Genomic DNA, 27946 nt, shown 5'->3' with positions numbered 1-27946 from the left:
GTAGTAATATCCCTATAATCTCGACCAATTTCAGCAGTCAACTAAGCATGGTTAGTGTCTGTATTAAATTGATGAATTATTGTACAGGAAAAACTGCATCCTGAAGCTACAGATGTAGAGCAGGTTGGTGATGAATCAGCATCAGGGGTTCAGGTGAGAAGTTGAAATTGCAGTTTTTTAAGGGATGTTTAGACAAGGTTATCCATGAATGTTATCATTCACACTTATACTTGTAGGTAGTAAAAAGGTATTAATATAAATCATTATTTCATTGCTTAGAAGTCCATTACAGATGATGTAGGCCTAGTACAGCTCCATAAAACCTGAACCAGTTACCTACATATATATATATATTTATTTTTTTGGCCTTCAGTGTTCAGTGTCCCTACCAAAGCTGAGACCAAACCTACGCCCTTGGTCTAGCATACATATATCTCCCATGGTTTGTAAAAACAAGACGTGACGAAGAGGGTTTCACAGAGCCATAATCTCTAATTGTAGTTTGTAATTGTTTGTAATATAATAACTGATAATACTAGGCTTACAGGTTAAGTAGACGAATTCACAGTTTTCTGTAACTTGACCTGCAAAAAAGCGCATTAAAGCAAACACGCGCCTGCTAAAACTCAAAATATCCCTTTCCGACTTCAACACGCCCACACTCACGGAACAGAAGTTTGGAACGCGCATTTACGCCCCTTGTGGAGACAGATCCGCGCATTCGCACGGAATCAATTTACAGTTGTGAAGGGCCCCAGATCCAGTCGCCTTCATCTGTTACCGAAACGATCCTTTATAAGGAAACTGAAAAAAAACTTCGAATAATCCTGAAATCATTTGAGAGTTGCACTTGATCTCCTCGACCAAAATACTGAACGAAAATATCCGATTCTCGAAAAAGAAACATGGCGGATTCGAGCAGCACTGCAACGGCAGTCGGAGCCACAGGCTCGAATAATGGTGCTGCCGGGGTAGCTGGCACTGTTGCACCAGAGGGAGCAACTGGAGCCGGGGGACTGAAGACTGGGTCGGAGTCTGTGAAGGGGCAGATTTTTGACGTCGGCCCACGCTACACCAACCTATCGTACATTGGGGAAGGGGCCTACGGAATGGTTTGGTAAGATGGAACGACGTGGTTGTTTGTGTCTGCAAACGCAAACAAAATAATAAACGCTAGCTACTGTACAGTCGTATTTGTTATCTTTAGCAAGACGTAGTTTAATGTGGACGCCTAGCTAGCATCCTCGCATATCAGTTTCATCTGGACCTGTGTGTGCACTAAACATGCCTATTAGAAACAGAACTGAAATAGGCTCCTTTGGTTTCCGAGCTCATTTATTTATTAGGCCATTCACACACTTGTCACAAACGAGCATGGTGTACACTGCAAAGATGGCAATGAAGCTAGCTCACTGGTTTTGTAATGCTGCAGTGGTAGCAACAAATTGTAAAAGGACACTTGACTTGCTGAGGGCTATAGACCTAGACTACCTACTCTTGCTAGTTTCTGACAAGTTGATGTTGCTTAGATAGCTAGCTCTAGCTTCCTTAAATCACGGAGGTGCAAAGAGCTCTCTCCAAGGCGTGGCTGTGAGAGGTTGCCTAATTATTTTTAGTACAGCAGGAAATGAAAGGGTCTGATTGCGTAGGCATTATTTGTGAAAAAAACGAATATGTAGTTTGAAGCTAACGGTGTCGACTGGTATTGGTAAAAAAAAAAAACAAGAATTAGCTAGACTAGGATAGCTAGCTACAATCATGATTATCTAACAATTTAAAAACCCTGCTGACGTTTTCCTAGTTAGCTAGTGGTAACATGTAACAGGCAGCCAACCAGGCAAACCATTTGGTTAAACCCTTCCCAGCACCTCCCCTTGAAAGATTTCTGGAAAAGATGGCTAGTAGCTACATCACGAGCTTCTGTGTACCACAAGATGCACCTGGGAATTGTAGCAATGTAGCTCGTCCACCAGTATCTTTAAGATCGTCACCAGTTTAGCTAACTCAATATTAAAACACGCTTTAACTCGAGGCCGAACATTTGGCTTTAATTCATCGCAACATTTGTGATGATGCTTTTCAAGCCCGTCATAGTTCGGTTTCTTGCTGAGAGTTCATATATTAAGCAAACATGTGTTCCTAATCTAAACCACGTTAAGGAGTGGTAACATAAGCTCATGAATGCAATTTTTCAAGAGTTGGTATATTCAAATATGTTGCTATAGAAACTGGTAGTGTGGATCGTCACATCATTGATAACATGCAACTGTATTTTGCTGAAGATAAACTAGATAGATGGGCTTAAAGCTGTGCACTACTAATCTTGGAAGTGCACCGCTTGCAGACAGAATTGACCATTTCTGTGTGTCATTCTTGTCAACATAAATACATTTTTTGTTAACTAATACATCTTGTTATCTCCTTTGATAAAACATGCCTAATCCATTGGTTTGATTTAATTATTTTTATCAATCAAATTTTTTCTTGAACACAGCAATGTCAAATAGTGCTATCTACAGAGTCAAATTACTTAAAAACATAAGTCCTTTGTAAATGATATCCATGGCCATCATGTCATTTTTCTCCAGCTCATTATCATTTCCTTACTATCTGTAAAAAATACTGTATGCGATGTGCAGTGCATAACTTAAGCCGTCTGCGTCTCTCTGCCTATCCCAGCTCGGCTCTTGATAACATGACTTCCCAGCGAGTAGCCATTAAGAAGATCAGCCCATTTGAGCATCAAACATACTGCCAGCGCACCCTGAGGGAGATAAAGATCCTGCTGCGGTTCCACCATGAGAACATCATTGGTATCAATGACATCCTGAGGGCCCGGCGCATCGAGTGCATGAGGGATGTGTATCCTCTTTCTCAGAACACTTTTGGTGGTTCTGTGTTGGTGTTTGTGTGGGTGGAGGGAGGGAGGGATACACACACAAGTCTGTGAGTGTATGTTTGTGGATCTGTTGAGGGGATAAGGGATGTGCAAAAAAGAGGTATTCAAACAATGCTCATTAAAAAATATTTTTGTGTCATGACACAATGGCCAGTAGGGTGATGACCTTGCTTTTGTTTGCAGCTGAACCCAGGCAAGTGTTTATAGTGTATGCTTGGAGTGAGATTGGAGGCTATGCCAAGGGCATAACTCGTAATGAACATTTTGGAACTTGTATATTTTCTGGGAAAAGTACAGAAGCAAATACAAATCTTTCTGATTTATATCAGTGTCTATTCCTGAGAAACAGTCCCTGTTTGAGAATGCTAAACTACAGCCTTCCAAGGTTGAGATTACAAACAAGGAACAAAGGTGGATTCCATACATTTCTACAGATTTCGAGTAGGATCTACGGTTTATTCATTTGCTTAGTGATTACACAATGTACCTTCAAGGAATCAGGTGCTCTCTCCCAATGTTCCCAGTGATTTCCCTCAACTGGCATGCCATAGTTACATTGTGCAGACCCTGATGGAGACAGACCTCTACAAGCTTCTAAAGACCCAGAAGCTAAGCAATGACCATATCTGCTACTTCCTGTACCAGATCCTGCGAGGGCTCAAGTACATCCACTCAGCCAACGTGCTGCACCGAGACCTGAAGCCCTCCAACCTGCTCATCAACACCACCTGTGACCTCAAGGTGAGCCTTTACTCTGCCATGACTTTTCATTTTTTTTTGTCAGTGGCCAGCACCTATGTCCCAACTTTTGTTCCACCTTCCGTAGCTGAAATTTGGTCTCAGTTGATGAAGAGGTAGGTGTGATGTTTGGCACAGCAGGCTGTGGCCCTGAAAAAATCCACTTCCCTCTCTTTTTTTACTGGCCATAGACAGTAACATGTTTAAAAGGCTATAACTTACATATTGATAGGTTGGAGAGAAAGATCAGAGATTAGAGAAAATGGATGATGCAGGAGAGTGAAGATGGAAGGTTGAGGCCACAAAAACATTGGCAACATTCAAATCCCCAAAAAGATTTATTACAAATATTTTCTAGTGATGACCCATTGCTATGGCTCTTTCAGTGTATAGGGATTTGTAAGGGAGGTTTAAAACATAAAAAATGTTTTAAATGAGTGGGAAGTGTATACTTTTTAGACCTTTGAAGGCTTTACAGGGGTTATGTAGCTATGCTTGGCATTTATCCACTTATGCACGTCGTTCTCATGAGGTTTTGGCCACCTTTCATACAGTCGCACAGTGTGGCCCTGCATAATACTACTGTAGGCAGCAAGACAAAAGACTTGAAGGAATTAGCATTTTTTGGACTCACCCCTCTCACAAGTGTGCACTTGATCACTCCCACACATTGTCATTGGATTGGTGTTTTATTTGCTAGCACAATCAAGTCTAGTAGCAGAAGGGGGTCAGATGGCTGAGTGGTTAGGGAATCAGGCTATTAATCAGAAGGTTGCCGGTTCGACGTTGTGTCCTAGGGCAAGGAACTTCACCCTACTTGCCTAAGCGGAATGTCCCTGTACTTACTGTAAGTCGCCTTGGATAAGAGCATCTGTTAAATGACTAAATGTAAATGTAAGAAGAGGTTTTCAAACATTAACAGAAAACGCTAACCCCAGTTTCACTTTTTATTATATATTATTTATTTTTTACTTCAATCCCTAAAATACATCTGACAAATAAGGAATGCTAATTATCAAGCTCTGGATTAGCTGTGTAGAGTGTGCTTGTTTAGGGATAGACCACACGTGCAAAGGCTTGGGGTCTTTTAGAGAGGTTAGGGAACTACAGGGAACAGGAATAACAACATAAGGGGGAGGGAAATTATGTTGACTGCCGTTTGATTATCCTTTTCATTAAATTAGATGGGGATATAGGCAAGAGTGTCATCAGAAGAATGAGTAAATTAGTATTTTATTCTGAAGTTAAAGCTGGTAAATTTGTCAAAGTAATACAAACAAACAAGTAATTTACAAGTAATTTAATATAGTTTTTATTTGTGTTATTTTTAATCTCCATTCATTAATGTTTTGATTACCCAACTTTCTGTAACCATCAGATCTGTGACTTTGGGCTGGCACGGATAGCTGATCCCGAGCATGACCACACTGGCTTCTTGACAGAGTATGTGGCAACCCGTTGGTACAGGGCTCCCGAGATCATGCTCAACTCCAAGGTACATGCAGAATGTTATGGATAGATGTGTGTCTGTCTGGGGTGGAACAGTACTTTATTTTTTATACAGGCAAAATAAAACATTATACTAAATGTAGAACAGGAAAATATACTACTGATTAAAACCAACATGGGGTTGGATGGGGGTAGATGGCATCATCTGTTATAGAGTATACATATGGTGCCATGTACATAACATAACGTATCTAAATCTCCCACCTTTAGTGTGTATGTGGACATATCTTGAACCCTGGCTCCGCCCTCCTACGTACTTCCGCAAAATTTTCATTTAGCTTGTGTACTGCGTCTGGGCTTCAGATGTGTCTGGTAAACTCTTTACCGGTCCAATCAGCAAACGGAGGGAGTGGCTGAAAACAATGACGTTGATATCATGCGCTAGTTTGAGTTGTAGTTCAGTTATGGCGGTGGAGATGGAGATGTGAGCGAAGCCATTCAGTCCGTTGTGGCAACGCTGCAGAATATCCAGAAGTTAAAGACGGAGCAAGACCAATCTTGGATCCCCACGGGGTTCGTTTGATTTTCCAGATAGCTCCGTTAGTGGTGAAGGAGTTGACTAAGGTGAACGCTAGCGATTGGTTATGCCAGATTCAGAGAGGCTCTGGGCAGATCCAATAGTTTTGAGTACCCACCTTCAAGGAAGTTAACGCATGTCAATGGATCGAGCCCAGACTCTGTACAAATGATATGTACGTGAGTCTGGTTAGGACCAGGCTACATATCTTGTGTATGCGCTTCGCTTTTTCCACGTTATGTTACAGCCATATTCCAAAATGGATTACATAATTTTTTCACCTCAAAATTCAAAAACCCCATAATGATGACAAGAAAATAGTTTTTTTCGAAACCTTTGCAAATATATTAAAAATACAAAAAAAAATCACATGCATAAGTATTCACAGCCTTTGCCATGACACTCAAAATTGAGCTTGGGTGCATCCTGTTTCCACTGATCATCCTTGATGTTTCTACAACTTGATTGGAGTCCACTTGTGGTAAATTCTATCTATTGGATATGATTTGGAAAGGCACACACCTGTCCATATAAGGTCACACAGTTAACAGTGCATGTCAGAGCACAAATCAAGCCATGAAGTCCAAGGAATTGTCTGTCGACCTTCGAGACAGGATTGTATTGAGGTACTGATCTGGGGAAGCGTACAGAAAAATGTATTATGTAAATGCAGTATTGAAGGTCTGAATGACTACAGTGGCCTCCGTCATCCGTAAATGGAACCACCAGGACTCTTCCTAGAGTTGGCAGCTGGGCCAAACAGAGCGATCAGGGGAGAAGGGCCTTAGTCAGGGAGGTGACCAAGAACCCGATGGTCACTCTGACAGAGCTCCAGCATTGCTCTGTGAAGAGAGGAGAACCTTCCAGAAGGACATCCATCTCTGCAGGACTCCACCAATCAGCCCTGTATGGTAGAGTGGCCAGAAGGAAGCCACTCCTCTGTAAAAGGCACATGACAGTCTGTCTGGAGTGTGCCAAGCGTTTAGCATCCAAAAGAATTGAGACTGTAATGGCTGCCAAAGGTTCTACAGCAAAGTTAAGCAAAGGCTTTGAATACTTATGTACATGTTATATTTGTCTGTCTTAATTTTTGCAAATAAATAAAAATAAAATAAAATTATGAAACAAACCTTTTTCACTTTGTCATGACAGAGTATTATGTGTAGAATTGAGTAAAACTATTAATTGAATCAATTTTGGAATAAGGCTCTAACATAACATAATGTGGTAAAAGTGAAGCACTGTGAATACTTTCCAGATACACTGAATAAAAGATCAACGGTCAACTTTGTATCCTTATAACAGGGCTACTCCAAGTCAATTGACATCTGGTCAGTGGGCTGCATTCTGGCTGAAATGTTGTCTAACAGGCCCATTTTCCCTGGAAAACACTACCTTGACCAGCTCAACCACATACTGGGTAAGATACATTTAATTCCTAGTCCACAACAAATCCCATCAGTGATTTTAAATTCAACTTAACAATACTTTTTATCATGTTGAATTCATCCCCCTATCTTTCTACCACCTAAAGGAAAAATATTTTTTGTAATTCAAAAGTTAGTATTAGAAAAAAGAAAAGAAAAAAGAATCGTCATAGAACACACAGCATAAGGTTCTCCACGATATGTCGCCATTCATATTTCCTGATTTGTGTACGTTGTGTTGCACAGAAGAATTACACTATGATGTTTGTCTGGGTATATTTCAGACTAAAAGTAGGGAATGATTAATTGCTTTCTTTCCACTTTGATGTCAATCACTCGCGAGGTCAGTCCCCCAACAAAGGGGGGACTTAAGTACGTTTTTTATTTACCTAAAATTACTCTACGCTAATTCATATTGTTTCAAATGGTTTTCCCACAAACACTATTTAAAAACTCTAGCTAGAAGCACATCTACTCTTTTTTCCTCATTAACAAATTCATTTCTTTTTTCTAATCATATATTAGAAATATTATATATTATATTATTTTTTTATTTTTTTATTCTAATCAATGTATTTATTCCCAAGTGTTTTGCACCCCCCCACTCACACACACATACACATATTTTCGTCCTAGTTCCCCTAAAGCAGTAAAGTTATAAAGTATGTTTTAAATGGCATAAATGCTGCCAATTATTAATTGACGTAACAACTTATTGTAAATGGTCAGTAGCCTAGCCTATCGATTAAGGTAGGCCACTCTGAAGCATGTACACTGCCTGCTTCATTTGATCTTGATAGGCTAAGCATTCTGTAGCAAATATTAACAAAATACCCACTTTTTATTAATTAAAACTACTTCAGCATAATAATGCACCTAAAATACAAACCTGAGAAAGGGCAGCAATCGCTATCAAATCAACAGACATGTGCAATTTAGCTAGCAGGGGAAGAATACAAACAACGAAAATCACCAGTTAACTTGATTTAAATTTGCAAGAACTATAGACTTATACAATAACGATCTTAAGAACTGACAACATAAGTTATACGTTCTCAAGGACGCACACGCGCAATCTCAACTGCGGTGTGAAGCGCGTGTCCGTGCTATTCTCCGACATGCACTCACTGCTGATATACGGACTAAACTTTTGTACAGCCTGATTTCTAATACCATGACGGCAGAAATGTAGCAATTGAGGAAACACTGCACTATATGTTATCATTCCAGGTTAAGAATATCAATAGAGGCTGCGTTTGAAATCGTAAATCAAACTTTTGTCAGCATTTTGAGTGGAAATGTAATTAGCATTTGTAGGCTACAGGTGTGCTATTCGTGCACGTCGGGCTGGCCCTCGCAGCGGAACGACAGTTTAGTGGCCGCTCTATCCATTCGCGCACCTCACAGTTGCGCATTGATCAGACAAGAACACACGCTTATCAACTTGATTATTATTGATCAAAACAGAACGAGGGTTCGGCTGTAGCCTACTTGAAACATTCTATTGAGAACATGTTCGCTGACATGCATTGCACGCGTGATGAACACAGGTTTTTTTGCCTTTGGCGCTCGGGATTTGTCATTGGCGCTTGGGAAAACGGCTTAGGCGCGCGCCAACATTTTCTCTATGTAGGAAAAACCCTGTATATGTGAAGTATTCTATTCTGGTGAAAAGTTGCCTTTGTCGACCATCATTTCTCATTTTTTCACAGACTAATGCACAGTGCCCATGATGCAGTCAGTGATTAAGATGCCAGTGAAACACACAAATACAGATTACTTGAACTATAGATAAAATTGGTGGCACACACAGATTCCTGAAATGATATGGGGCACAGTGCCCTGCAATGTGTTAATCCTGTTATGCCCTCTCCTTTCGTATGCCACTGTTCCAGTATTAAGTATTGTATTTCCAGTATACTGCAAACCATAAAGGACATGAACGGTGATGTTTGCAAATTGGTTTCCGATGATCTGCTTCGCACCCTAAGTATTTCATATGTCAAGTCAGTTTTATTTATAGAGCACATTTAAAAACAGCCAATGCCGACCAAAGTGCTTTACAAAATCATCATATATGGCAGAACAACAATAAATAAAAACAATAGACAAACAACACAATTCCAGTGAGCACGAGTCACCCTAAACTGACTCGAAAGCCAAAGTGGCTATGTGGCTCTTACACTGCTCATGTCGACAACTTTTAGTGGAGCTGTCACGCCAAATAGTGTCCTAGGGCCAAATAGTGTCCTACCTGACGTCACAATGCCGTTCCGAAGCAAGGACGTGTCCGTCGCTATGCCGACCTTAAATTCCTGACATTCCTGAGATGGCTGCGCGTGCAGGAAGAATACTATACGCTTTGCCTACCTGAGGCCTGAGGTAAATTGCAATTTAGAAGCGACTACCTAGCAACCAGAATAGCAACCAGGAGCGGGAAACTATCCTGGTTGCTATTCTGGTTGCTAGGTAGTCGCTTCTAAATTGCAATTTACCTCAGGCTCGCTCTCACACAGTTTTGGACCGTCATCGGCTCGAGTTGTTATTTATCAACTGCCTTCTATGTTGAGCTAGTTGGTACATTTTTTGTCGAAAAAATACCTTATTTCGCATCGATTTTAGCCGACCGGGTAGGCAAAGCGTATAGTATTCTTCCTGCACGCGCAGCCATCTCAGGAATGTCAGGAATTTAAGGTCGGCATAGCGACGGACGCGTCCTTGCTTCGGAACGGCATTGTGACGTCAGGTAGGACACTATTTGGCCCTAGGACACTATTTGGCGTGACAGAGCCCCTGCAGCAGTAGCTGCTGCTTGTCCAGTGTTAAATTTAACGACTTTGTCGCTAGATGTGGCGACTTTTCGCCTTCCCTACTGACTCAATCTCATCTTGTGACTTTTCAGAGAGCTTCTGGTGATATTTTTTGTGCAACTCTGTGCATGCACTGTGTTTAATTAATAGGTTTGGAGGGGATATTTTAAAGAATTGCTGCTGCGGCTGCAAGCACATCTAAGAATTTCTACAGAATTTCAACCGTGTCTAGTTATCCCGGTGGCATTTTGAAAATAATTTTTTTTTTTGTATATTTATATTTATACTGGGTGATAAAACACAAACTCAAGAAAGCAGGGTCCTTGAATTTGTTTGAGTGCAAAGATGCATTTTTTCCTTCTCTCAGCGCTTCTGTTAAACAAGCCCTCTGCACTTACATCACTCCAGAGTCTGTTCTTGTTACAGCAGTGCAGTAAAATGGTCTTGTATTTTCTATATCACTGACATATTATTATCGGATACCCATTAGGTGCCTGCTATATCCGTCCATATCCTTTCGGCTCATGAGATCAGTGGCTACATCGCTTTGTGGAGTTCAGCTCAACATTGCTGAAAGAGTTCCATTGTGAAACTGGTGGACAATAAGGAAGGGATCTCGAAGCCCTTATCCAAACAAAGTCAAACGCAGCACTGCACGTCTTTGGGTTCTGAAATTATCCCCTGAAAAATTTACATTTTGTATATTGCCCAGTTCTCAAGCTAATCATAAAACAATTGTGTCCCTAAAATCCCACAATAAAACTTGCATACAGAGATTTCTCGCATTATGGTATAGATTAATTTATGCATTGTGACGTGCTCTCACGATTAGTATAACAAATGTCAATGCGTAGATTTCTGGCCATTCTTGTTTTTTAACAGATTCTAAAACAAAACCTTGGTTTTCATAATCTGTATGAATTATTTCTAATTTCAACAGGGAAATGTAATTTAGAAGTTTAGAAACGAGATGTTTTTGTTGGCTACTGTCAGTTTAGGTGAAATGTGACATTCAAATTAACGTTACTCTGCTCTCGCTGTCAAGTCTCCTCCCATAAACTGATTTAGCACTGTCTATCCTCTAAGCTGTCTCTGACACTGCTTAACATGACACAGCAAAACAACATAATTTGTTTTTGATTTATGGCATCCCAGACAAAAATCTCTTAGTTGTTGAACAGCAATGCCAACAGATTGTGTTCAGTGGCGACAGCTAATTAATGAGTTCTTTCTGGCACCTGAGACTCCTGGCGCCTGAGAGGCTGCTGAGGAAAACGAGTTATACTCTGATGTCTCATCCTTTAACACCTCAAACTCTGAGGGACCCAAGCTCTCAGATAACGTTACCATTGTGTTAATATTAGTGCTGTCAAACGATTTAAATATTTAATCGCATTAATGTCATAGTTAACTCAAGATTAATCTCACATTTGTATCTACATTTACATTTATGCAGTTAGCAGACGCTTTTATCCAAAGCGACTTCCAAGAGAGAGCTTTACAAAAGAGCATAGGTCACTGATCATAACAACAAGGGAGTCCCAAACATTACAAGCAACCAAAACATGACGCATACATTGTGAAAAACTAAACAAGTGCCAAAGGGAAGACCCATAAGAGCATGCAGTTATACAAGTTACAAATTAAAACAACATGAACCCCAAAAAGTGCAAGACTGTACCTGTAGAGGAACAATCAACAGTAAAATATTTCACAGCGAGTACAAGAGTTAACTTTGTTATAACTAACCTACAAGAGCAACAAGTCTCTCAATAAGCATTCCTAAGTGCTGTTGTACTCCCGTAACAAGTGCGTCTTGAGCCCTTTCTTGAAGGTGGGTAGACGGTCAGTGTCCCTGATGGAGGTGGGGAGCTGGTTCCACCATTGGGGGGCCAGGCAGGAGAAGAGCTTGTGTTGGGACCGGGCGGTCTTGAGCGGTGGGACCACCAGGCGGTTGTCTGAAGAAGACCGTAGGTGACGGGTGGGGGTGTAAGGCTGCAGTAGAGACTTGATGTAGTCGGGTGCAGTCCCGTTCACTGCTCGGAAGGTCAGTACCAGGGTGTTGAATCTGATACGGGCGTTGATGGGTAGCCAGTCGAGAGAGATGAGGAGCGGGTTAACATGGGAGCGTCTGGGTAGATTGTAGACCAGATGGGCCGCTGCATTCTGAATCCTCTGAAGAGGGCGGGTTGCACATGCTGGGAAACCAGCGAGCAGCGAGTTGCAGTAGTCCAACTTGGAGAGGACCAGTGCTTGGACTAGCAGCTGGGTGGAGTGCTCAGACAGGTATCTCCTGATCTTCCAGATGTTGTAGAGGGTGAATCTACACGACCGGGAGACTGCAGCAATGTGGGCTGTGAGGGAGAGCTCGTCATCCATGGTAACCCCAAGGTTCCTGGCAGAGGATGAAGGGGTCACCGTCGCTGATCCCAGGGTGATTGACAGATCGTGGGAGATGGAGGGTTTAGCCGGGATGATGAGAAGTTGTTTTTGCGAGGTTCAGCTGGAGGTGGTGCTCGGTCATCCAAGCGGAGATGTCTGCGAGGCAGGCCTCAATCCTAGCTGAGATCCCCGGATCAGTCGGGGGGAACGACAGGTACAGCTGCGTGTCGTCAGCGTAGCAGTGGTAGGAGAAGCCATGGGAGGTGAAGATTGGTCCAAGTGAGGTGGTGTACAGAGAGAAGAGGAGGGGTCCAAGGACATAGCCCTGTGGGACACCAGTGGAGAGCTGGCGAGGGCCTGACAGTTTGCCTCCCCAGGAGACCTGGTAGGATCTTCCCGACTGGTAGGATGAGATCCACTGGAGTGCAGTGCCAGTCATGCCCATCTCAGAAAGTCTGGAGAGCAGAATCTGGTGGTTAACCGTATCAAACGCTGCAGAAAGGTCCAGCAGAATGATGATGGATGACCTGGAAGCCGCTCTGGCAGACTGGAGGGCAGTGGTGACTGAAAGGAGGGCAGTCTCTGTGGAGTGGCCAGTCTTGAAGCCCAATTGGTTGGGGTCAAGCAGGTTGTTCTGAGAGAGAAAGTTTGACAGTATCTATTCTAAATGTCTATTGATTTCTTTTTGTCCCATAATTTTCTCATTTTGATGCTCTTATCAACATGGAAAAGTGGATCGGATTGCTTAGTGCAAATGTTGATTTTATTTTATTGAAAACAACATTGCAATCGCCTGGCTTTGACGAGGGGGCGGAGAATTCATAGTGTGCTTGGCCATCAAGTGGTATTTCAGACTGGACGTGCTGCGATGATGGCTCAGTTTCCAACGACAAAACACACAGATCACTTTGTCTTGTCAATGGAACCATTTGGCAACTATATAAAAGAATGCTCCATTCAGAATTTTGTTGGCATCCATGTTGGCGCCTCGCGCTCGCCATTACTAAAAATGTAACATTAGCCTACCACTCTTTAGCCGGCTCGTAAGCCCAAACATGTGTGCGGCGTGCCTGTTGTTTTGTTTTCGGTCTAGCTAGATCCGGTGTGGTGTTGTCGTTTTTCTAACGTCAGTAGTTGCTGCAACAGCATGTGAAAAAACGTGAAAGTCAGCTTGGCCAAAAAAAGAACTTTAATTGCGCAAAAAAAATGTACGCCTTTAAAATGGGTTTGCGCTAACGCCGTTAATTACGCGTTAAACTGACAGCACTAGTTAATATTCAATGTATTCCCACAACTATATTTGTGCAGTACATTTTGAGTGTTCAGTGTGTTTCCCTCAATGTGGTTATATTTGTGGCAGTAGGCAGGGGTGGAGCCAGACGTAAAAGGTTCGGGCTAAGCCCCAAATGATGTCCTAGTATCGGTATGTGTGTGTGTATATATAAATATGTTATGTAATTATTATATATTTTTTAATATTCATTTAGCGCTAAATAGTTTTTGGAGCTTTACGTAATATAAACATTACGACTTATATTTGCTGAATGTATTTAACTATGAATGTTATTATATTTAACTTGGGCTATCTCGTTGTTATGATCAGTGACCTATGCACTTTTGTAAAGCTCTCTTTTGGAAGTCGCTTTGGATAAAGCTTCTGCTAAATGCATAAATGTAATGTAATGAATGTATCCGTTTTGGACACATTTGTGCAGCGAATTATGATACTATCCGTTCTTAAAGGGGTCATTGATTGCAAAACTGATTTTACCTTGTCATTGTTGAATATCAGTTTGGTGGGTAAAATGGACATACAGCGATCCTCAAAGTCCATTGACACCTCTTTCCTATCTAAATCTCACAACTTGAAACTGCAGCTGTAAGACGATCGGTTTCGAAAAAGCTGAATTTGTGACATCACAAATGTAGTAGGGCTGGGCGGTATGGCCTAAAATGTTTATCACGGTATAATTTGTAAGCACTGACAGTATCGGTATTTATCACGATATATGAGTTCTTCTTAAAATGTCATGACAATGCAATCCGCACTGCAGCGGTTAATCTACCGCACTCGGACGGATTTGGATTGGGTAACTTCGGTGTGTCACTGTCAATTAAATTTTGTAGCGTTTAATTGCCACGGAAGATCGACTTCTCAGTAGCCTACGCATTCAACAGTAGCCTACGTTTATGGGATCGCAAAATAAATATTTGTAGAGTTAGCTGTAGCTATAAACAATTATTACATGGCTGAATACTCGATTCTGTTAGCCTACAATAAACATACATTTCACAATTCTAACCAACCTGACATCGGATTTGTTAAACGCATTCTGGTAGATTCATTTTCGCGCACATGCATGGCTCTCAGGTGGTGAGAGATTGCTAGTGTTTCCACCTTTGGCTAGCACAATTCGACGATGCAACTTACAGAGTAGGCTCCCGTGTGTTGGTCAATGTCGGATAACTTGAAACCAAATCATTTCCAAACGACAGAGGCTCTTTTTTTTTTTTTTTTTTACCAATTCTGCTTTGTCCGACATCAATCCCACTAGCTTTATTTTCAGACATCATTAACGCTTGCTTACACTTGCCAACAAAAGCAGTTTACTCATATACTCATATTACTCATTCTGACTTGTATCACAGTGTGGTATGGGAGCTGCACAGACAGGGACCGCAAGGCCCTACGAAGTGTGGTCCGTTCTGCTGAGTTCATCATCGGCAGGAAGCTCCCAGCCCTACAGGACACCTACCGCACATGTTGCCTAAGGAAAGCCGGCAGGATTCTAAGAGACTGTTCCCACCCATCCTTCAGTCTCTTTACCCCGTTGCCTTCTGGCAGGCGTTACCGCAGCATCCGGTCGCGCACACGCAGACTGGACAACAGTTTCTACCCAAGGGCCATCAGGTTTCTGAATGGACACTGATATGGACATTGATTTACTGCACACTAGTCACTTATACTCTCTCACTTTCAGCTACTGGTTGCACTATCAGTAACATTGCACTACCAGGGTTTTTCCTACATAGAGAAAATGTTGGCGCACGCCAAAGCCGTTTTCCCGAGCGCCAATGACAAATCCCGAGCGCCAAAGGCAAAAAAAGTCAGCGATGAAGATAATAAAAAACCTGTGTTTATCACGCGTGCAATGCATGTCAGCGAATATGTTCTCAATAGTATGTTTCAAGTAGGCTACAGCCGAACCCTTGTTCTGTTTTGATCAATAATAATCAAGTTGATAAGCATGTCTTCGTGTCTGATCAATACGCAACTGTGAGGTGCGCAAATGGACAGCGCGGCCACTAAACTGTCGTTCCACTGCGAGGGTCAGCCGTGGTCGACGTGCACGAATAGTACACCTGTAGCCTATAAATGCAAATTACACTTACACTCAACATGCTGACAAAAATTTGATTTACGATTTCAAATGCAGCCTCCATTGGTATTCTTAACCTGGAATGATAACATATAGAGCAGTGTTTCCTCTATGGCTAAATTTCTGCCGCCACGGTATTAGAAATCAGGCTGTACAAAAGTTTAGTCCGTATAGCCTATCAGCAGTGACTGTTAAAGTGCACGTCGGAGAATAGCACGGACACGTGCTTTACACCGCAGTTGAGATTGCGTGTGCGTCCTTGAGAACTGTAAATCGTATAATTTATGTTGTCAGTTCTTAAGCCCGTTATTGTATAAGTCTATAGTTCTTGCAAATTTAAATCAAATTAACTGGTGATTTTCGTTGTTTGTATTCTTCCGCTGCTAGTTCAATTGCATATGTCTGTTGATTTAATAGCGATTGCTGCCCTTTCTCAGTTTTGTATTTTAGGTGCATTATTATGCTGAAGTAGTTTTAATTAATAAAAAGTGGGTTTATTGTTAATATTTGCTACAGAATGCTTAGCATATCAAGATAAATGAAGCAGGCAGTGTACATGCTTCAGAGTGGCCTACCTTAATCGATAGGCTAGGCTACTGACCATTTACAATAATCAATTATTAATTGGCAGCATTTATGCATTTAGAACAGGGGTGTCGAACTCCGGTCCTCGAGGGCCGCTGTCCTGCATGTTTTAGATTTTTCCCTGCTCCAACACACCTGATTCAATTAAATGGTTTGTTATAACGACCCTTCATTCAAATCAGGTGAGCTGGATCAGGGAAACATCTAAAACATGCAGGACAGCGGCCCTCGAGGACCGGACTTCGACACCCCTGATTTAGAACATACTTTATAACTTTATTGCTTTAGGGGAAATATGACGAAAATATGTCTGTGTGTGTGGGGGGGGAGGGTGCAAAACACTTCGGAATAACTACATTGATTAGAAAAAATAAAGAATATGTGTATATATATATATATATATATATATCTTTTTGGGAGCACCGAAGACCCATTTTGACCCAGGAAAAACCCTGACTACTGTACCTCACTGTACCTCGCCACCAGGGTCCTGTATGGTCATTGACTTAGTCACTGATCTGCAAATTGCACTATTGTACTGTACTCCACTTAGGTTAGAATTAGGGGTGGAACGGTACATGTATTCGTACCGAACCGTACGGTACGGGCGTCACGGTTCGGTACGTGAAATTGCACGGAGAATACACAGTATAAAAATAATAAAACTTGCGTGCAAATTAATTAATGTAATGCGGAACTACTGTAAGATATTCGTGTTTTTTAGGGACAATCTGTAGCCCCGCCTTAGCTCTGAAACTGATTGGCGCCGCTACCTGTGTAGCTGAGCTGTGCCTGAGTGAGTCAGAGATAGCTAGCAGCAGCAGCACTAAAGACGTAGCCTATGCAACGCTAGTGCTAAATATGAATGTTGCTGAATAGTGTAAGAATAGCGAAAAATAGCCTAAACTTTCCTAGACTTTTAGCTGCGCTACTAATGCTGAGGGCTCGCTGATATTGCTGTCTTACTAGAACGTGCATTTAGTCTAGCAGACGCTTTTATCCAGAGCGTAGTATATGAGTTGTTGCTAACGTGTGCTGATGTTGTACACACCCAATAAATTCCAAATTTCCAGGCCTCTCTAGTTTCTACTCTGCCACGACCTTCTGTAGCTTCTCAGCTAGGTGAGTGCTTGTGTGCTGCTCATACAGGGGCCGTGTCTGTAGAACTGACGCTTTCATTTCCCACTTAGTCAATAAAATGAGCATTCACCGTGAGGTAGCTTTCGGTAGCACGAGAAGTCCAACCATCAGTCGTTAGTGAAACGGAGGGTGCAGCTGACAACTCGCGCTCCATCAACGTCCGTGTTTTGTTGTAAATGTAAGGGACCAGGGCCGGCGTTGCTGCTACTGTATCCCTGCCTGTGTTTGCGCTGTTGCTTAGCTAGTAGCCTATCGTGTCGTGGTGTAGGAGGACTGATCGACAAGCGCATCATATATTTAGCTAAGACTTGCATGTACAGTAGTTATTCTGGAGCCCTGCTTCTGAATTTTACTTTTGCTTTCCCCCCATTGTACCGAACTCGTACCGAACCGTGATGTCTGAACAGCGGTACAAACCGAACCGTGACTTCAGTGTACCGTTCCACCCCTAGTTAGAATATTTTATAGGGTTGAAACAGGTTTTATGTGCATTTAGGGTTAGTGTAGTGTACCATTTATTGTTATCTGTAATTTAGGAAGTTTTAGTATTAGGGTTAGTATAGTCGATTATTTATTGATATCTGTATATTTAGAAAGTTTCAGTTATTTAAGCTCAGCTTAGATGTAAATTATGTTCTGTGTACTTATATGTTATGTTATGCCAGGTGCTTGCGTTGTCTTGTCTTAAGAATGTCAGTGCCCAGTCTAGCCTTGTGTTGTTCTGTGTACCTGACAAATAAAAGACTTGACACTTGACATATGAATGTTTGCTTCCTCTCGAGTTGCGCTAGCTTGTTTGTTGACTTTCATTGGCTGGCACTATGCGTGCCATGTCCATGCTGCATGGTTTTTTTTGTTGCTAAAAGATACAAATTTGAACTAGCCCACTAGGCAGTATCACTTGATTATATTTTATATGGCACATATATATGGCAAAATCCATATCATGGCACAACGCAATACCGGTATTCGCGTTCATACCGTAATACCGCCCACCCCTAAAATGTAGCATCACTTTTGTCACGCCCCAACATTTACATACAGACCAGCCCTATGGTGTTCTGGCCCAGGATCTCAGACCCTAGTTTAGCTTCGTGCTGCTCTGGGTACTTCCACGGGAATTACAAAGGAGAAAGTTTGGAAGGTTTTAAAGGATATTGAAAATGGACCATCATAAATGCAGTGTTCCAGGCTGTACAGGGAATGCTGACACACCCTAAGAAGGGCCCACCTCACCCCGTACTTCCGCAGCACCTCCCACAGTATCTCCCGGGGGGAGCTATATTTGTACATTTTTGTTAGTAACTCCCTCTTTTAGTGTTGTTGAAGACAGCCTTGAAAATATATTCTGTTAACAATACACCTTCAGACCCTGCAGTTCCAGTACAGTGGAAACAAATTCAAATGAAATCTAGTCAATCTGTTGAAAACAGTGTTGTGAATAGATTTATTAGTACATTTTAATTTCAAGTCTCCACCTTTGATGTTTCAGTGAGTGCTGTTGGCCGTGTTGCGTCTTTGCTCCGCCGCTTCACTTGTTGCGAACCAACCAATCAGCGCGCAGCTCATCTATATATTCATGAGCATACCATAAAAGGAGAAAACCTCTAGTTTTTTTTCCCAGGGCTATTTCACAGGATGCATCAGGGCTCATAGAACAGCACCTTGGCCATTTTCAACCAATTTTACATACCCTATTCGGAGACCTTATGGAACAGTGTGAAATACCCCAAAAACCCAGTGAATGACCCCTTTAAACTCTAGATTGATTCTCTTGCCGATTCTCGGGAAAAGCCACACATTGATTCAGAGCGTGTAAGAGAGAGGGGGCTCTTCACAGACGGGTCCATTGTAGTGAGAGAGCACGTGAAGAAGGGGCTGAGCGAGTCAATGCGCTGCACGCAGCTCTACAAATAAATTTACATTTAGTAATTTAGCAGACGCTCTTATCCAGAGCGACTTACAGTAAATACAGGGACATTCCCCCCGAGGCAAGTAGGGTGAAGTGCCTTGCCCAAGGACACAACGTCATTTGGCACATTTATATTTATTTGCGAAGGCAACTTAATATCTCTAAAAACGATTCAATTAAATATTATTTTTTGCTGACGCAAAAATATTTCTTTACACATCAAATCAAATCAATTTTATTTGTATAGCCCTTTTTACACGCAAGCATGTCACAGAGGGCTTCACATGCGCCCATAGAACTGCCCTCAAACAACCTAAACCCTCAAGGAAGACAAGGAAAAACTCCTTATAAACCGATACTCCTATTTAATCAGAAGTTCAAATGATTCTTGACAATGTTTGAATACCAACCCCCAAATGTTTTTGAATGTAAGATAAAATGTTGATTTATTGTGAATTCTTTAAATATGCATGCTTGGCTAAATGCTAGGCAAATCTGCCAACGGAAGTCTTGCCTTCTTCCCCTACACGTGTGTGCTCCAACATCTCACTGACAAATCCTGGCCACTCCTTTCTCCTCGGCTTGAAGCAAAGGCCCCGGTGGATCTTGATGATATTGCATTTCCAATTTGGTATCCCAATGGTATTTTTTCTTCAATTTTGGCACCTTGAAACTACAGGCCACAAGTAACTACCACACCACAAATGGCCCATCATTGCCCATAGGTTGCGCTACAGGTCACGCCTCAGTTTCTCAATTTTCAAAGTGATGGCATTTTCACTACAAGAATCCAAAATGTATGGAAACGAGGGTAGGAACGAAAATTGACCAGTAGATCGAGAGCTTTGCCTTCCGGCTCAGCTCTCTTTTCGTGACAATGGTGCAATACAGCAAATGCATTGCCCTCACTTGCTAACAAGACCCTGAAGGTACTTGAACTCCTTCATTTGGGGTAATAACTTATTCTCTACCCGGAGTAAGCACCACATCGGTTTCCTGCTGAGAAACATGGCCTCAGATTTAGAGGTGCTGCCGCTCCACACTCGACTGAGAAACAATCCAGTGAGTGCTGGAGGTCACGGACCAATGATGACAGGAAGACCACATCATCCACAAAAATCAGCGATGAACTCCTCAGCCCACCGAACCGCAACCCTTCCCCACCCCAACTATGCCTCGATATCTTGTTGATGAATATCACAAACAGGATTGGTGACAAAGCGCAAACCTGGTGGAGACCAATCCCCACACGGAACAAACCCGACTTTGTGCCGAGGACCCATGAAAAATAACATTCTCATTAGCCTAACCCATTTCATCTAGACCTATGATAGACTGTAGTATCACCCGGGTCTCATTTACCTGACGTCATTCGTCGCGATTCGCATACGTGCCAGAGCAAAATGGCTGAGAGTGGTTGTGAGATCGTCCTTGAAAACGCTCCAAGCGTTTTAAAGCTGAGATATGGAAGCATTTCGGATTTTACCAACAGGCTGGAAAGCACAAACTGGATAAGTCGGCTGCGATATGCAAAGACTGTCACACCAACATTTTATATGTTGGGAACACTACCAACTTAAGGATTCAGTTTAGTTTTCATCCTGAGTTGCTAGCAACAACACCTGCTGCAGAAAATGCAAACCCTGGGCCAGTGACTCTGAGAGATTGATGTGACTATACCACCCAACTCTGAGCGAGGAAAGATAATAACCCAGTCTATGGGAGTCTTCAGAGCAAAAGGTTTACAACCTTATTCCATCGTGGAAAATTAGGGATTTCAGTATATGGTGAGGATGCTTGAGCCGCGGTAAAAGATCCCATCACGTAGCACCTTTTCAGAAAAAGTGGTGCCTGGTCTTTACAACAACACCAAAGCCAGAGGATCGCTTCCATGAGCAATGCAACACGAATTGCCATAACGTGTGATTCCTGAACTTCGGTGGCAACCGAATCATTCGTTACCGTGATAACACATTATATAAATGAGGACTGGCAGATGAAAATGAAAATATAAAGAAAGATTGTTTATATCTTATTACTTGTATTTTTTGATAAACATAACCATATGAAGTAATATAGAAAACAGTATTATATTGAACTATACAGTATCTTAATGCATTCTGTCAAGTCAAATATCCTATATGGCTTTAATAGAAAAATGTATTTGACATATTGAGATATGGAATCACTGACATGATAATCGTAATCGAATTGGGAGATCATTGGAAGATTCACACCTCTAGTTGTAATCACATGTAATACCATCCACCCTGTTCAAAACACTTGACACAGTTCTAACTACATGCCAAATTAGAGGATCATCAGATATTTTATTCGATGTGTTCTGTTTCCCACTGGGCATGTTTCTGTGTCCCTCGGCAGGCATCTTGGGGTCTCCGACTCAGGAGGATCTGAACTGCATCATCAACATGAAGGCCAGAAACTACCTGCAGTCTCTGCCTGAGAAGCCCAAGATCCCTTGGGACAAGCTCTTCCCCAAAGCCGACAGCAAGGGTAAGGCACTGACATGTCACAACCTCTTCTTAAATCCTAGTTGAAAGTGACATACACACACCAGACAAATTATATTCTAAAACCACACAGCAAATCTATATAACGTGAAAATATATTCAATGGAAAATATATTCTATGGTTCCTACATAGATTCTACACACATCTTTACTCAGATACCCTCTTCATGTGTCAGTGTGGAAAATAAGGTTCTTACATTTAGTTAATTTAGCGGACACTTACAATTGACAAACAGTACAAATAGTGCACATAGAAAGTGCAGCAGGACAAACGTCAACCGGTCAAACGTGCATAGTATTTTGGTGGTCAGAGTGAAGGAACGGTCTCAACCGTATTTAAATCTAAATATATACTGCACTGGAATATATGCCGCACTTGATACGGGAACAATGGGCCTCATTCTCGAACGCAGTTAAGAACAATTTAAGAAGGAATTTCTTCTGAATTGGATTTAGGAAAACATTTGGCATTCACGAAAGTTTTCTCATCTGGGATTTGTTCTGAACTTCAGGAGACTTTCCGAACTCAAAATAGCAGTCGTAAATCGTCCGGTTGTCTTATTATCTCACAATTATTATGCAATAAAATCATAATGTCCCCCTCCAACCCTTCCACAGCTCTGGACCTGCTGGGGCGCATGTTGACCTTCAACCCCATCAAGCGCATCAGTGTGGAGGAGGCCTTGGCCCACCCCTACTTGGAGCAGTACTACGACCCCACTGATGAGGTACGCTCCTGTCACATATCACCCACACTGAAGAGTTACCCCCTGAAAGAAGCATTTTAATGCAGTCTTTATGCATTATAAAAAATAAAAGCCTGCGTCTTTTATAATGCATCTGTAAAACAGACTTTACAGTTGAGTTTCAACTTTTGAGTCCGTTCAGGTATGTAGACAATTCATCCGGGAGTCAGATGGCTGAGCGGTAAGGGAGTTGGGCTAGTAATCAGAAGGTTACCGGATCAATTTCCCGCCGTGTCAAATGACATTATGTCCTTGGGCAAGGCACTTAACCTTACTTGCCTCGGGGGGAATGTCCCTGTACTTACTGTAAGTCGCTCTGGATAAGAGCGTCTGCTAAATGACTAGTCAGATTACATTTACATTTAATCAGAGCACAAACATTTAAAAACTCCAGCAACGTAGCCTTTCAACATTATTTTCACATGGCACAAAATGAGAACTGGCTCATCTACCCATGTTTATATACAATGGGATACAGCAAAAAGCTGTTGGGGTTCAGTGTGACTAGGAGCTCACTGGCCGCATGGCATTCCTCCCGTACACTTACCCAGCGTGTGTGTAGTGTTTCAGATAGTGTTTCAGATATGTTGATTTTTCCGTGGCGGCCAGCCACGGCTAAATTTCTGCCGCTATGGTATCAGAAATAGGGCTGTACAAAAATGTTGGCCGTCTATCAGCAGTGATTGTTAGAAAGCATATCGGAGGATAGCGCGGACACGCGCTTCACAGCACAGTTGAGATTGCGTGTGTGCGTCCTTGAGAACTGTAGAGTTAAGTCGTATAACTTATGTTGTCAGTTAATTTAAGCCTGTTATTTTATAGTCTAAAGTTCTTGCTAATATAGATTAAGTTAACCGATGATTTTCGTTGTTTGTAGGCTATTCTTCCCCTGCTAGCGAAATTGCACATGTCAATTCGATAGCGATTGCTGCCCTTGCTCACGTTTGTATTTTAGGTGCATTATTATGCTGAAGTAGCTTTAATTAATAAATGGTGGGTATATTGTTATTATTGGCTACAGAATGCTTAATGCCGAGTGGCCCCTTAATCGATAGGCTAGGGGGCTACTGACCACTTACAATAAGTTGTTACATCAATTATTAATTGGCAGCATTTATGCCATTTAGAACATACTTTATGACTGTAAGGTGTCATTAAGTAGCCTAACTTTATTTCTTTAGGTGAAATAGGACAAAAATATGTGCAATATTAGCAATTAGACTATTACATTAACTTCCTCCGAAATATAGGGTTAGGGTTAGCACTTTGTTTCTGCCGGGGGGGTGGGGGGGGTGGGGGGAGTTCGGACAGACCTGCCCCCACTGCTACAAAATATCCTAAAGGAAACAATGCAGCAGCGCCTTCACTGCTCAGTTTGGATGGAAGGACACAAGGCCACATGTGTTGGTATGCATGTGTCTGCTGATTGATAGACCTGAGCTATGCAGGTGTCTGTCGGTACAATAGGGTTGTATCATTTGTATGTGTTTTGGGGGGGTTTGCCTGAGGTAGATTTGATGTGTAGTGGGAGAGTTTGCAGGCCACTAAAGTCTGTGTATGTTTGCAGCCAGTTGCAGAGGAGCCCTTTACTTTCACCATGGAGTTGGATGACCTTCCTAAAGAGAAGCTGAAGGAGCTCATCTATGAGGAGACGGCACGCTTCCAGGCAACCTACCAGGGCTCCTGAGACTGTAAGGCACACACACACAACTCCCTGTCAACCACTAGATGTCAGTGCGCACACACACCCCATACATTTTCATCAAGTTCACCAATCAGACAAATGATATTTCTTCACAGTTACCATTGAGTGACAAAGCTGTGCAGATGCTTGGAACAAGATGACTCCAACAAGATAACAAGACAAATTAATCCTAAATGGCATACAACAAAGAGAACCAGAAACGTGTACATCTAGCCTCTTTCTATTTCTATCATGGAAAAAGGCTTCTACGGAGGTAATGTTACCGTCTTTAGGATACCCCTGCGTTTCTTACCTCCTTTTTCTGCTGGAATTGTTTTAATTAACACCCCACGTCCTACTGTGTACCCCACCTCCTAGTACACCTAATACTCCCATCCATACATCCAGCTCTCCTCACCACCTGTCTTTCTTTCCCATAATTTAGTTTCTAGTTACAAAATGTATGTACACACACATACTAACGACTGTATTAATGAACACCAGAACTTTCCATCTTTTTCCATGAGGTTGTTGTTTGTGAAGAAAGTACATGGGGAGGAATCTAGGAATCTAGTTGTGTGTGTACGCGCGTGTGTATATACAAATGCGTAAGTGGACATTTGTTTTGTTTAGACTGTACTCGTAACAGTTTTGTTTGTCCAACGTTATTTGAATGTTTATGATCAGTTTGGAGTTGTAATTGTATGTTTTGGGATTTATATTTGTGAATCTTTTTGAACACTTTCAATGTTTTTTTGTTTTTTTTGTGAGACAAACAATCAATATTTCTACTTGCATGTTGGTGGGTTTAAAATTGTGTACTTTCTTTTTTTGAACATTTTTCATGTGAATGCATGCATTCCTGAATTTTACCAATTTGGCAGAGAGGGAGAGAGTGATTTTGCCTGGGGAGTGACCAAGAAAAAGCTTGCATAGTTTGTGATGTAAACTGGGTTGATTCTTTTTTGTTGTTCTAAGCTTCAAGGGCTGGCCCACTACAATCCCCCCTCTTTCACAGGGGATGTAGGGGCCCATTTAAGAGTTCAATAAATGGCATGATCACCTACCCTCTTGTATACCAGGCAATGCCATGTCTTTATGCTCTCTGTATGCGGCCAAAGCCTCTTCGAAAATTGTTTTCCCCCAGCTCATTATCATTTGGAAGAGTCAGCATCCCAATGACACACACACTCCCCTAAACTGAGATCTGCTTTTCTGCTCACTGTAACAAGGCTACTCAGATGCAGGTCTCCAAGTCAATAGCATTTTATTGTTTTCCCCTTGAATCTGGTTAACTATGGGAATCTCACAGACTCCATCTTGCCAACACAATCCCTGTGTGTGTAGGGCAAGACTGGCCACCAATGTTGCTATTGTGCATCTATTGAATCCCAGTTATTTGGGAAAGCGGTCGTACTCTCCATCTCCTACAAATCACATGATAATCGGTGTTGTGAACCAGGAACCAATCTTAAATTTAGGATGACATAATCCCAGTGTCTCCATTTATTTTCTCACTCTCTGCCAGTCCCCCTCTCCACCTCCCCATCCAATATCGCTCATTTCATGTACTCCCTCATCAGCTCTTTCTTAAAAGTATGGTATTCTGTCTTTTCCAGAGGTTGGTGGATTTGTACATACTTTGTGTTTAGTGGGGGCAGGTCAGATGAAAAGGATGATTATGCGAAGTTATGTATTTACTGTGCTCTTGGCTTTCTGTGTTTCTGGTTATGGTGGGGCTGATTTCCTATTAACTTGTGAGTATATGTGTGCGCGTGCCTGCAATGCTACGCTGTGTCTGTGTCTGTTCCTGCATCACTCGCTTCCCACATGGCTTTTCTCCCCTGTTATGGATATGACTGACAGACCTGTGCTATGTGGCCATTGTCCCTTCCAGCTCTTCAGACCAATCATTGAGCTTGACCCCTGGAAGAAAAACCCTTTGATTAGTTCCAATAATAGCATAACGGTACCACCCCACCCTACAAAGCCATAACATTTAACCTTCTCTGAAGCCATAATCATTGTCCATGGTTGAAGTATGATATTCACACACAGAGGATCAGATATACCTGTGAAGGATGAGCTCAACCTCTGGTCAGCTTCCCTTCATTTCCCTCTTTAATACCTGTCACGCTTTACTGAAAGGGCTCTCCCCCCATTGGTTAACTCCCTGCGGATCATTCATCCAACTGGCTCAGTCTTCTCTGAATCACAGACCGCCACCCCTCTTGTGGTTCAACTACATGGGCACCTTCCTTTTTTTTTTTTTTTTTTTTTTAACTCTTTCCCCACCTTGAAATCTCAAGCCTACTTCCAATTATGTGAAGAAATAGGGTTGAAGGAAAAAAGGGAAGAGCATCGCTCATTGTCGTGACAGGGGGGGGGGGGGGGGGGGGGGGGGGTTCTTGTGTTGATCATGTGTCTCAATCAGCACACCTGCACTTTGCCTCCTACCAAACAATGTTCACACCCCCCACTTCTCCTCCGTGTGTGTGTGTTTCACTGGATCCTTTGTTATCCACCCTGCTTGCCTGGCTCAATTGCACTCACTTTCTATTGGAAGAAAAATACCACACTGACCAGCAAGTGTGGAATTGGGGAAGGGGTGCAAAACGTTTTACTGTGAACATCTACTTGAGTCCCAAGTGTCGGTGTTGACAGCATGCCATATTGCCCTTTGTGTGCGTTTTTCACTGCACACCAATAAATACACCTCAAAGGTCCCTTTCCTGCCCATCTGCTGACTGATCTGCATGTTAGAATATATGTGATCTGTGTCTCTCTGACCAAAAGCTGCTTAACTCCCTCCCCCACACACACCCCCCAAACATACCATGACATTCATTGAGGAGCCATGTGAATGAACGAACGGGACTATCTTTGCAATCCTCTCCACGCACACAAACACAAGCTGAATAATCTGTGTGACAAGAAAATATACACCATTGGCTTGCATATACTCACACAGTACATTAACTAAATGGCCTATGTCAGGCCGGTTTCAAAATAATGTCCTTTTTAAATGGCTGTTCTTATTATTGTTATTGGTGAGTTGTATTTTATTTTTTTTACAAAAAAGGGAGTTCAAGGTTTTTTTTTTGAATAGTTAGTTTTTATTTCTCTTTGTTTCTCTAATGGGTGTGATTATAATTGGCAATGTGTTCTTTCTGGGACTTATTTTTCCCCTAAGATCTTAAGAGGAATTATTATTTTAAGAGGAGATATGAGATATCTGTAGATTGTTAAAGATATTGAGGGGTACAGTTTGTGTATATTCTATGGGTATTATGAATTAAACTAATAACAAAGAAACAATTATATACATATATTGAATAAAATTCCTGATAATGTACAAACTGTTTTCTGTCATTCATTCAAACTTTCACAACGGCTGCGACACCTTAATAATTGGTGGTCAAGCTGCAAAGCCACCTTTTGTGTTTATACCTTTTCTTTGTCGTACTTGTCCTCCTTCGGTAGGAGGAACCTATTGTTATTGGAGGCCGAGCAGCGAAGCCACCTTAACTGTTTATACCTTTTCTTATTAGGGTCCTCACGATAGGAGAATAGGTGGGACTACAGGCCACACCCCAATATGTAAATTTTGTAAGTAATGACATTTGCAGGCCATAAGTCCAAACATTTTTAAATGGAGTACATACCCTGCCTTACCTCTCATGAGG

The 27946-nt window shown here is 42.0% G+C and overlaps 1 protein-coding gene across 1 annotated transcript; it reads left to right on the top strand.

The window, feature by feature from the left end:
• Positions 1-648: 648 nt before the first annotated feature.
• mapk3 (mitogen-activated protein kinase 3) lies at positions 649-27619 on the top strand. The gene is made up of 9 exons (XM_047038822.1): positions 649-1117; positions 2680-2862; positions 3451-3640; positions 5016-5132; positions 6969-7083; positions 21682-21813; positions 22449-22558; positions 24144-24267; positions 24377-27619. The coding sequence occupies exons 1-8, from the start codon at positions 906-908 to the stop codon at positions 24261-24263; spliced, it is 1179 nt and encodes a 392-aa protein (XP_046894778.1). The 5' UTR covers positions 649-905; the 3' UTR covers positions 24264-24267; positions 24377-27619.
• The last annotated feature ends 327 nt before the right edge of the window (positions 27620-27946 follow it).

The sequence above is a fragment of the Hypomesus transpacificus genome, chromosome 17, assembly GCF_021917145.1.
Source record: "Hypomesus transpacificus isolate Combined female chromosome 17, fHypTra1, whole genome shotgun sequence".
NCBI lineage: Eukaryota > Metazoa > Chordata > Actinopteri > Osmeriformes > Osmeridae > Hypomesus > Hypomesus transpacificus.
This window is presented reverse-complemented; position numbering and strand designations above follow the sequence as displayed.